Source organism: Harpia harpyja, chromosome 12 (genome assembly GCF_026419915.1).
Source record: "Harpia harpyja isolate bHarHar1 chromosome 12, bHarHar1 primary haplotype, whole genome shotgun sequence".
Lineage (NCBI taxonomy): Eukaryota > Metazoa > Chordata > Aves > Accipitriformes > Accipitridae > Harpia > Harpia harpyja.
Window position 1 is genome coordinate 6,431,867 of NC_068951.1, and position 9,775 is coordinate 6,441,641.

Here is a 9,775-nt window from a genome sequence, read left to right on the forward strand (position 1 = left end):
AGCTCCTGCCCCCCCGCCCCTTCGCAAGCCCCACGGGTGACACCCCCCCCCTCTACCCACAACAGCGAGCCCCCGCTACACTCCCCCCCCCCGCGACGGGGACACGGCTACAGTGGAAAGCCCACGAGATGGCAGCAACGGGCCACGCTCCGGGATGCGACATTCCCCCCACAAGCCCCCCCCAACCTCGGGGGCCGTTCTTCCCCCCCCCCCACTCGCGCCCCGGTCCCCCCGACGCGCACCTCCGGTGCGCGTCGGGGGGACCGGGGCGCGAGTGTGGGGGGTTTGCTCTCCCCCCACGGGGGGGTGGCGGCGGCGGAGCTGCGCAGCCAGTTGCGGGTGGGCCGGCCCCGGTTGCTGACTAATCCCGGGGCTGAGTCACGGTTGCGGCGGGGAGCGCTGCGGCAGCAGACCCCCCCCCCCACTTTCCCAAACCGGAGAGCCCCGACGGGGCGGGCGCTGGTTGTGCGTGGGAAAAATGGGGGACACCTCCCCCATATCCCCGGGGTTTCTATTTTATATTTGGGGGGGGTTCTAGGGGGATGGCAGCAGCCTAAGTGGGGCAGTTGATGGTGGGGGGTATTTTTGGGGGGGGGCGCATTCCCTGAACCTGCAGGCATTTGGGGGTGTAAGTGAAGAATATGGGGGGGTGTCGGAGGGGGGGGGATTGTGGCCTGGGCCCCCATAACAGCGTGCGGCCTTGCAGCAGCGTGCGGCCTTGCGCAGCGGTGGATGCTGGCGGGCGCGGATGCTGCTGTCAATGACAACGCCGCTGTTGCTGTGGCGACCGGTATGATGCTTCGCCAGAGCAGAGTGAGGTCAGAAGGCTCCAGCAGGAGTGGGGGGGGAAATGGATGGATGCATAAGGGGGGAAAGGATCCCCACCACGTCCCCCGGACACGACTCTAGGCCCGTCTTTGGGCTGGGGGGGGGCAGGCACTTGGGATGGATGGGGTGGCAAAATTAATTCAGCCGCAAAGTCACAACCCGTCTGGCTCTGGGGCAGTGATGGTTTTGGGGGGACCCAGCCCTGGTGGGAGCGCGGGCCAGACACTGCTGTGAGGCCAGAGGGGTCAGGGCAGCATGGTGCTGCAATGGGGTGCCCCCCGTACTCTAAACTCACCCCCCCACACACACACCCCCCACTTTGTGCCATCCCATCCTCCTCTAGGGCATTGGGCTGGCATCCATGGGTGCTCGCGGCACCAGAGGGATGGGGCTTCTTACTGGGGGGGGGGGCAGGCGGGAGGTGCTGCCCAGGCCTTTGCCGTGGGTGGGAGGTGCAGGTGGGCAGGGGGCACCCCCAGACTGCTGCCCTGGTGTGGGCACCCCTGGGGCCCTGTGCAACCCCTTCCCGTGATGGGGGGGCTGGCCTCAGGCAGCCCCCCCCCATCGCTAGCCCCATGGTGACACCACGAGGCCGGGATGGGGCCTAGTGGGGTGGTCGGGGGGCAATGGGTGTCCTGGGGCTACCGTGGGTGCCAGGTGGACACTTTGGGGCTGGGGCAAGGGGGTGCCCCACGCCGCAGCCCTCGGGGTGACGGGACCCTCTGCTCGTGCCTCGATGGGTGCACGGCCCGTGGGGCCGGGGGCAGGTGGAGGAGGGGTGCGGGGTGCTGGGTGCTGCTCCTCTGTGCACCTCGAGGAGCCGGGGACCGGGGCGGGGGGGGGGGGGCGGGGTCCCGGTACAGCCCGGACCCCCTACCCGGCTCCGGGCCGCTGTCCTCCCCCCGCGCCGATATAAATAGTAGCGTCTTCCCGTTCCCTAAATTTCCTCGCTGACGTAGCGCTCACGTCATTGTGTAGGTTGATGCTTTTCTATGAATGAGCCGAGATCCCCGTTACTACGAGCCCGATCCTATAAAAGCCCCGCGCGCTGCGGACAGCGCAGCACCGCCACCGGCTCCGTCCCCCGCCGGGAGCCGCGGGGCACCGGGGCCCGGCCAGGGACCCGCCGGGGCCCGCAGGAGGTAAGGAACCGGCAGGGTTGGCCCCCAGGTAAGCAGGGACGGAGCCCGCCGCCGGGGGCGGGAGGGGGCAGCGGAGCCCCGCGGCACCGGGGGCTGCACCTGCCCGCCCCGGGGAGGGGGGGGAAGGCGGACGAACCGGGGGGACCGGGGCTGGAGGAGGGAAGGGCGAGGGGGGGGGCAAGCTCTGCGGCGGGCGGGGGCGGCGCGGGTACCGCCTGGCGCAGCCCCACGTGCGGGTCGGGCCGGGCGGCGGGGGGCGGCGGGGGGGCGGCGGGGCCGGGGCGCGGCGCCGGCGGGGGCGGTGCGCGGGGGCGGGCGCTGTGCGCGGAGCCGCCCCGGGGGGGCGCACGGTGGGGCCCTGCCGCCCGCAGCTTGCGGGGTTTTGGGGCTGCGGGAGCGGGGGCGGGGGGGAGAGGTGTGGAAGCGCATCCGTGTGTGTGTGTGTGTGTGTCCCCGCTGCGGGTGACACCGGCGCCCGCTGTCCCCCCGCTCCGAGCATCTCCGGATCCATCCCCGACGGGACACCCCCCCCTCCCCGCCCCCAGCCCCATCCCGCCGTGCCGCCGTGCCCAGCACCCCCACCCCCTCCTCCCCCTCGGCATCCCCCGCACCCCGGTGCCCCCCCTCCCTCCCCGGGTGCTGCCAGCCCCGCAGCCCGGGTGTCGATCGCCTTCCCCCCCCGGTGACACCCGTCGGAAGAGCGCGGAGACCCCGTCGAGGAGAGCCCGAGTCAGCGCGTCGGCACCTTGGCTCTAGACTGCTTACTGCTGCGTAGGGACAGGACAGTAACAGTCTACAGTCATGGCTACTGAAGCATGACCCACCGCCGGCACCGCCACCGGCCCCGCCACCGGCCCCGGCACCGGCCCCGCCGCAGCGCCGGGGCGGGGGGAGGCGGGAGCTGTCCGTGGTGCTGAGCCGTCGGGGAGCGCTCGCCGCCGGGGGGGGTGTGGGGGGGAGGCGGGGCGGAGCGTGGGGGGGGAGCGTGGGGGGGTGTCCCGGTGCCCGCCTGACCTCGGTCTCTCTTTCCCCCCTCCGCAGACACCGAGTCCCCCACGGCGGACGCCCCCCCCCCTCCCCCTTCCCGTTGCAGCGCAGGTAGGGGGGGGTCTCCCCCAGGCGGGGCGGACACGCGTGGGAGGGCAGGGGGCGGGGAACGGGGGGGGGGGGGCGAAGGATGCTACCGACACTCCCCCACACACACACCTCCAGCACCGGAGCCCCTCCCGCGCCGCGGGTGGGAGTCAGGCGCGCTCGCTGCGGTGGCGGGGCCGCCTCCTCGCCGTCGCCAAGGCACCGGCTGCCCCCCCCCCGCCCCCCCCAAACCCGTTCCCCCCCCCCCCCCTCCGACGCCGCCCGGGCGACCGTGGCTTTAGATTGTTACTGTGCCGCTGGGGGGGGTAACAGTCTACAGCCATGGTCGCCGGGCCCGGCGCACTCGCACCGCGGGCAGCACCGGCTCCCCACCCCCCCCTCACCCCCCCCCCAAACCCACGGGGGTACCGGAGGCGGCGGAGGAGGGGGGCGGGTGGGGGGGCGGCGGGGGTCCCGTCGGGGGCGGCCCGCCTCCCGGGGCAGTAGGAGCTCACATGCAGGGTGCAGCTCGCCGCACATCAACTCTTACTGTTCGGGGGGGCGGGCGCCGAGCGGCTCCTCCTCAGGCAGCGGGAACGACGGGGACCCCCCACTTCCCCCCCGCCCTCCGTGTCCCCCCGCCCCGCAGCCCCTCACCTGCCCTCCCGGCGGGGCCCCGGGGCTGCCCCCGCCGGGCTGGTCCCGCCGCATCTGTAAGCGGCTCCCGGAGCGCGTTGGCAGCCGCGGTCCCGTCCCGTCCGTCTGTCCGTCCTCCCCCCCCCCCCCCGCCCCGCCGCCGGTGTGTGCGGTGCTGCGGCGGGGCGGGGGGGAGGGGGGAGCGGGCAACGGGGGCCGTTCCCGGGAGCGGAGCACGGCCCGGCGGCGGAGCTGGTACGGCGGGGACTGAGCGCGGCCCGACGGGCCGGACCGGGCGGCGACCGGGGGCGGTCGCAGGTTGCACAATTCGCCCGAGGCGGCCAGGAGATTCCTGAGAGGCGAAGTCAGAGCGGCCCGGCCTGCCCCGCCAACCGGGCACCGGGCCCTCGGCAGCCGGCGGTGACCGGTGCCGGCTGGGCAGGGCCCCTCGCGGGGAGGGGGGGGGGGACCCGGGACCCAAAGCTCCGGAGATGGGGAGGGGGCTGGAAGGGGTGCAGTGACTGCGGAGACCCCGGAGGGGGGGGTGTGGAGGGGTGGCTAATGCCGTGGAGGTGGGTGCTGGGGACACCGGGGATGGGGGCGGGGGACAGGCCCTGGTGGGGCGAGGGTGGCAGCGGCAGGACAGGGATGCAGCCCCAAACAAGGACCTGCGACCCCGGCATGGCGTCCCATGGGTGTCCTCAGTCAGAGCAGCCCCCTTGGGAGCACGCACCCATGGGGGTCCTGCACCCGGCAGCTCTGCCAGGCACGGCCACCGCCAGGTCCCCAGGGGCCAGCGGGGCCATGGTGCGGCAAAGCAGCCACGGGCAGGGGGATACGGCAGGCACTGGGTCTCTGCCATGCACTGCCCCGTCTCCTGCCGGTCCCCCTTGCCTCCCGCTCCCGCTTTTCCCGCCTTTGCACCGCACGCCTCCGGGAAGGGGATTTTTTGGGCAGTCGTGCCAGCGCTCAGGTAAAGCCGCAGCTGCGTTCGGCCCAGCGCACCGCGGCCCAGCGCAGCCGTGCTGCAATGGTGCCGCTAGCCACGAAAACCACCCTCCATCCCCCGAAAAAAACCTCCTTGCTCCTGCACTGGGTGGGTAGCGGCAACAGCATCGCAGCGAGGTCCAGGCCACAGCAGCACCCGGGTCCCTTCCAGGGCACCCCTAGGTGAGCGGACGTGTCCCGTGGGCAGCACCACAGGCCCTCGGACCCCACACTCTGGCCCCAGGAAGGCTGCGCTGTTGTTGTTTTGGAGGCCAAGTCTCTCCCGCTGACACCCTGGAATTAGTTTTTCTTCCAGAGGCCTTAAAAATACCCTGGACTTCTGACACCGGGACTTGGCTTCCGACAGCACTTCCAAGCTGCCAGGCCTGGGGCCAGCCATCAGCACCGGGGGACAGAGGCCGTCCAGCTCCCGTGCTCCTCCTCAGCACAGAGATGATGGCAGTGCCAGGGAGGAACGTGGCAGTGCCGGGGAGGAACGCGGCGCCTGCCATGGTCGAGCTGTTAACTTGCCATTTCTACAGCGGAATGGTGCTCAGTGGGGCACAGGCACGGCGCAAATGCTGCCTTACCTCGGCCTCGCTTCCAGCGGCCCGTGACACTTTGGCGAGCGTCCCCGCGCAGGACCGGGAGGGTGGGAAAGCTCTTCCTCGGGGACCTCCAGCAGCCATGACCCTACAGAGCCCCATGGCTGAGGATTGGGCTGCAGCGAGGGTCCCTGAGGAGCTCTCCCTGGCCGGGATTTCTCTGGGCATCCCAGGGAGAGCACGTGGCCCCAAAAACCAGCTTCTGGCTGAAGCCTGTGACCCGCTCCCGGCTTTGCCAAGGGGCACTCGTGACATGCTGGCACCATGGGAATTTGGGGTGGGCAGGAGAGGGAGGGGGCTGAGCCGGTGAGGCTGGCGGGGGGGGGGGGGGGCCGCAGGGAGAGGTGCTGCTGCCACCCCCCCCGAAAAGGCAGGGCAGCTGCCTGCCTTCCCTGGCTGCCCGCACGCCGCACACGCTGTTGTTGCCATCTGACAGCTCTTGGCAAAACGGCCTTTTGTGATTCAGCCGTGTTTATCCCAGCCCGCGGCCCGGCCCAGCGTGGGTTTCCATGGAAAACTTCCATCCAAAACAAGGAGAGAAGGAGCTACAGCAGGAGTGACTCAGCCACAACTGGAAGCTTCTGCGGGTGAAGCAGGGAGGAGGGGGGGGGGGGCTGTTCCCAATGGCTTGGTCCCGCTCTGGCAGCGGGGCCCGGGGATGGCCCCCGGCTCTCCCCTGCCCGTGCCGCTGCCTCCTCGCAGGCAGGAGCCGGGCAGGCTTGGGGGGGGGGAGCTGTGTTGTATAACCATCTGCGAAACACGTCACCTTCCCGGAGCACCCCCTCCCCAGCTGCCTGCGTCAGGCCCTGCTCGTGGGGACAGGGGAGGAAGAGCGTGAGATGAGTAAGGCTCAAACCCCGGCAAGATCCGCACCCGATGCCAGGCTCGGCGGGACGTCGCTTTTTTCCAGCGCTGCCCACGGGAGCCCCTGCCCGTGCTGGGCGAGCCCCGTGTGGGCGGCTGGCACGATGGGCAGCGGAGGAGGCCCTGAGTCAGCGACGGCACAGGGGGAAGGGACGCAGGGAGCTGGGGAGAAGGTGGTGGGTGTTTGCAGGGAGGCAGCAGCGCTGGCAACGTCTCTGCTCGTGCTGGTCTTCTCCTGTCCTCCCTGGGACGCTGGGAGAGGGCTGGGGGCTCTGCTCACCCAGGGGTGGCAGAGCAAAGCCGTGCCCCACTGAGCCCCAGACCCCGTACCCAGGAGAGGCTCCTAGCGAGCACAGCCCCGGGCAGTGCCCTACCTGCCCCTGGGGCTGGCACTGGGACCACGCAGTGGGGCTCTGATGGCTGCGCTGGGGATGGGAAGGGCCCCATTTGGGGAGTAGAGGGGCGACAGCCACCCCTGCCAAAACACCCAGGCTCCCAGTGCCGCTGGGTAACACCGGTGGCCGTTTCCAGGGCTTCGGTCCCCCAGGCCAGCGGCACGGCTGTCCCCCGGAGCCCGGGCTCACTCCATCACCCCCCTCAGCAGTGCCCCTCACTCAGGGACAGCAACTGCCACACGCTGTTTTGGAGGAAAACCCAACTCCTCTGGGCCATGTGGGGCAGGGGAAGAGGAAACCCCCCAACGAGGGCAGCTGCACCCCAAGAACAACAGCACGGGAACAGACCTGGATCTGTGAGAGGTGGGCAGGGGCTGGCACAAAGGTGTGCTGCCAGTGGAAAAGCAGGCAGAGGGCAGGATTCCCGGGGCAAATCCCTCTGTTCGGCAGGGACACGCAGTGATGCCCATGAGAGCCACTTCCCTCCTCCCATCGCAGCACGGGCCAAGCACATCCTTCCTCTGCGGCTCACACAGGCCCCTCCCGGGGACGAGGGTCGCGTTTATTTGTTTTTATTAATTTGTTTAAACTGGTACAGGAGTCACCTGGCAGGAGCCATCTTTTTAAACTCCCTGGGAAGAGGAGGCAGGTACTGTAGCATCCCAGCTCAGGTCACCCATCCCTCAACACCCCTCCACAACCCACCTGACGGAGCTTCCTGCAGAGCCGGGACCGTTCTGTGTGCTCACCGCACGCCCTGGGCTCCTTTCCCCTTCATAACGCCAGCGAGCTGCGGCGGTGCCTCCCCCCCGGGAGTGGGGAGATGCCGGTCGGCGGCTGCGGGACCGCAGTGCAGGCTGGCGACCGGGCAACGTCGATCCGCAGCGGCCGTGGTGAACGGACGTGGCTGCAGCGTCTCCTCTGTGTCATCCTGCGGAGCCGATGGGGTGGGGGGGGGGTGAGATGCCGTGCTGGGAGACCACCGCGGCGAGCTGTAGCTCCGTGATCATTAAACAGCTAACGGTGAGCTGGCGAAGCGCTGTCTGCTGCCATCCTTCCCCGGTGGCCGAGGACTCAGGTGGGGGGAGCAGCGGAGACAAAGGCCCTGGTGCTTTGTCACAGCTGGCCACCACAGCCAGGTGCACAGCCCCAAGTCCCCCCCCCGCCCCGTCAAAATGGCCTTTGGTGTTGCCGAGGTGGTGACCGTGGGGTGACAGACACCCCAAACCTTTGCATCACCTGAGCAGGCAGCACGGAAGCAACGCAGCCTGCCTGATGCCGCTCTGCGAGGCGGCAAAGCAGGCAGGCACTGCCCGAGCCCCGCCAGCCCCCCAGGAGCAACACCAGCCCAGGGCTGGCTGCGGGGGGAACCAGCCACATCCTCCTACCACCGCCGCTGTCACGTAACCGGCAACAAACCGGAGAGCAAAAAACTCACAGCTGTGGGAAACGCTCACTTCTGCTGCGTTGGTTTTAACCCGCAGCAGCTCCCAGGCCTGTTCCCGGCTGAGCAAACAGGGAAAGTGCTTCTGTCCCCTGACCCCGGGACTGCTCCTGCACCACAGCGTCTTCCATCCCTCACAGCGCCGACACCACGCTGCCCCACTGCTCCCCAAATCCCTGCGCTGTGCAAGCAGGGAGCAAATTAAAAAGTTTCATCCAATTTCTCTCTTTTACCAAATATATTGCACTGTACCCCCAAGGAAAGCCGTAGTTAGAGAGAAATCCTGCGAGCACGGCCCTGGGCTGCAGACTGGAAAGCCTGGCCTGCCCCAGCAGCAGTCAAGCAGGGTGCCTGCAATTATAACAACAATAAAGATTTCTGTGTGCTTCTGGAAAATACCAGAGCCAAGAACGTAGCGACAAGTTTTTCTTGTTCACGAAGGCACTTTGTACAGAGGAAGATACAAAAGTCTCCCAACACACGCACGCTGAACCAGCAGACATTTTGTTCGTGAAACAAAGACCAGCCCTGGCACTGCCAGGGATGAGAGGTTTTTCTAGACCCAGACCAGCTAGACAGTTGGCTTAATAGCTTTCACCAGGGATATTAACAAACACAAACCTTTGGGGTTTAACAACTGCAGGAGCTGTGTGCTCTACAGATGTTTCTTTTGGCTGAGCTGAGGGACCCCAATTTTGAACAGCTATTCAAGGCTCTGAAAGCACCTCACACACAGGGCAGCCTCACCCTCCTGTCCTCAAAGCCCTCATCATCATACCCACATACTCCTGTGTACAACAAAGTTGGGAAAAAAACAAAGGGAGGTAACAAAGAACCATTTAACCTGGCCCTGTGTTAATGCTGCAGAGCAGCACAGTGAGCTGAGGAGGATTCTTTGGCCCTTCTGGAGGGCACGGAAACACAGTGATGTTTCACCAAGATGGCAGGCTGCACGTGACTCGCTGGAGCCCCATTTATTACAGAGACTGTTATCAAACTGCCCCGGCCCCCGGGGGCTCAGCCTGTCCCTGTCCGGGGCGGAAGCGGTCCAAGAAGTCCAGGTAGGCCTTCTTCTGTGGCGCAGCCGCAGGGATGAAATGCCCGCCGGGGTGGGTGAGGACAACGGGGTCCACGAAGTGCCGGGCCAGCTCCCTGCTGAGCGTGGCAGCGATGACGGCGTCGGCATCGCCCACGACGTGCAGCGTGGGCAGGGCGATGGGCTCTCGGTAGAAGTGGCCGTGAGCTGGGGCGCGGCTGGCAAAGCCAGCCACCACGATGGCGAAGGCCACGGGGAAGCGGGGGTCACCGCGGGCCCTCAGGGCGCACACCATGGCGGCCAGCGCCGCGCCCTGGCTGAAGCCCAGCAGCCCGTCAAAGGGTCCGTGCTCCGCCAGCGCCGCCGCCACGGCCGACAACGACTCTTCCAGCCCCGCCGGCGCCGCCGCCACCTCCCCCGCCTCAAAAGTGCCGGGCCCAGAGAACCACCAGCCGCGGGGGGGGTCGTCCTCGTCGTCGTCCTCGCCGCCGCCGGGCACGGGGTGCGGTGCGCTGACCGCCACCAGCTCTGCCCGGCCACGCAGAGCCTTGCGCAGCGCGCCGGTGCGCTGCCGGAAGCGACGCTCGCTCTGCCGGTAGCCGTGTAGAGCCAGCAACCGCAACGGCCGCCCCTCCGACATGGCGGCCGCCGCCACCGGAAGCCGAGAGCGCCGCTTCCGTCTGTCGTCCCTCCGCCCCCCACACCTTCCCGCCGAAACTCTTGGCGCTCATTGGACGGCGAGGCCAGCGGGCCGGCGCTGCTCT

At 68.6% G+C, this 9,775-nt stretch overlaps 1 protein-coding gene across 1 annotated transcript; it reads right to left on the reverse strand.

Moving 5' to 3' along the window:
* Positions 1-8,388: 8,388 nt before the first annotated feature.
* OVCA2 (OVCA2 serine hydrolase domain containing) lies at positions 8,389-9,673 on the reverse strand. Its single transcript, XM_052804313.1, has one exon. The coding sequence runs from the start codon at positions 9,649-9,651 to the stop codon at positions 8,968-8,970; it is 684 nt and encodes a 227-aa protein (XP_052660273.1). The 5' UTR covers positions 9,652-9,673; the 3' UTR covers positions 8,389-8,967.
* Between the last annotated feature and the right edge of the window lie 102 nt (positions 9,674-9,775).

Excerpts from the sequence above, each read along its gene's own strand:
- OVCA2 (XM_052804313.1), bottom strand. The coding sequence starts at position 9,651 with ATGTCGGAGGGGCGGCCGTTGCGGTTGCTGGCTCTACACGGCTACCGG.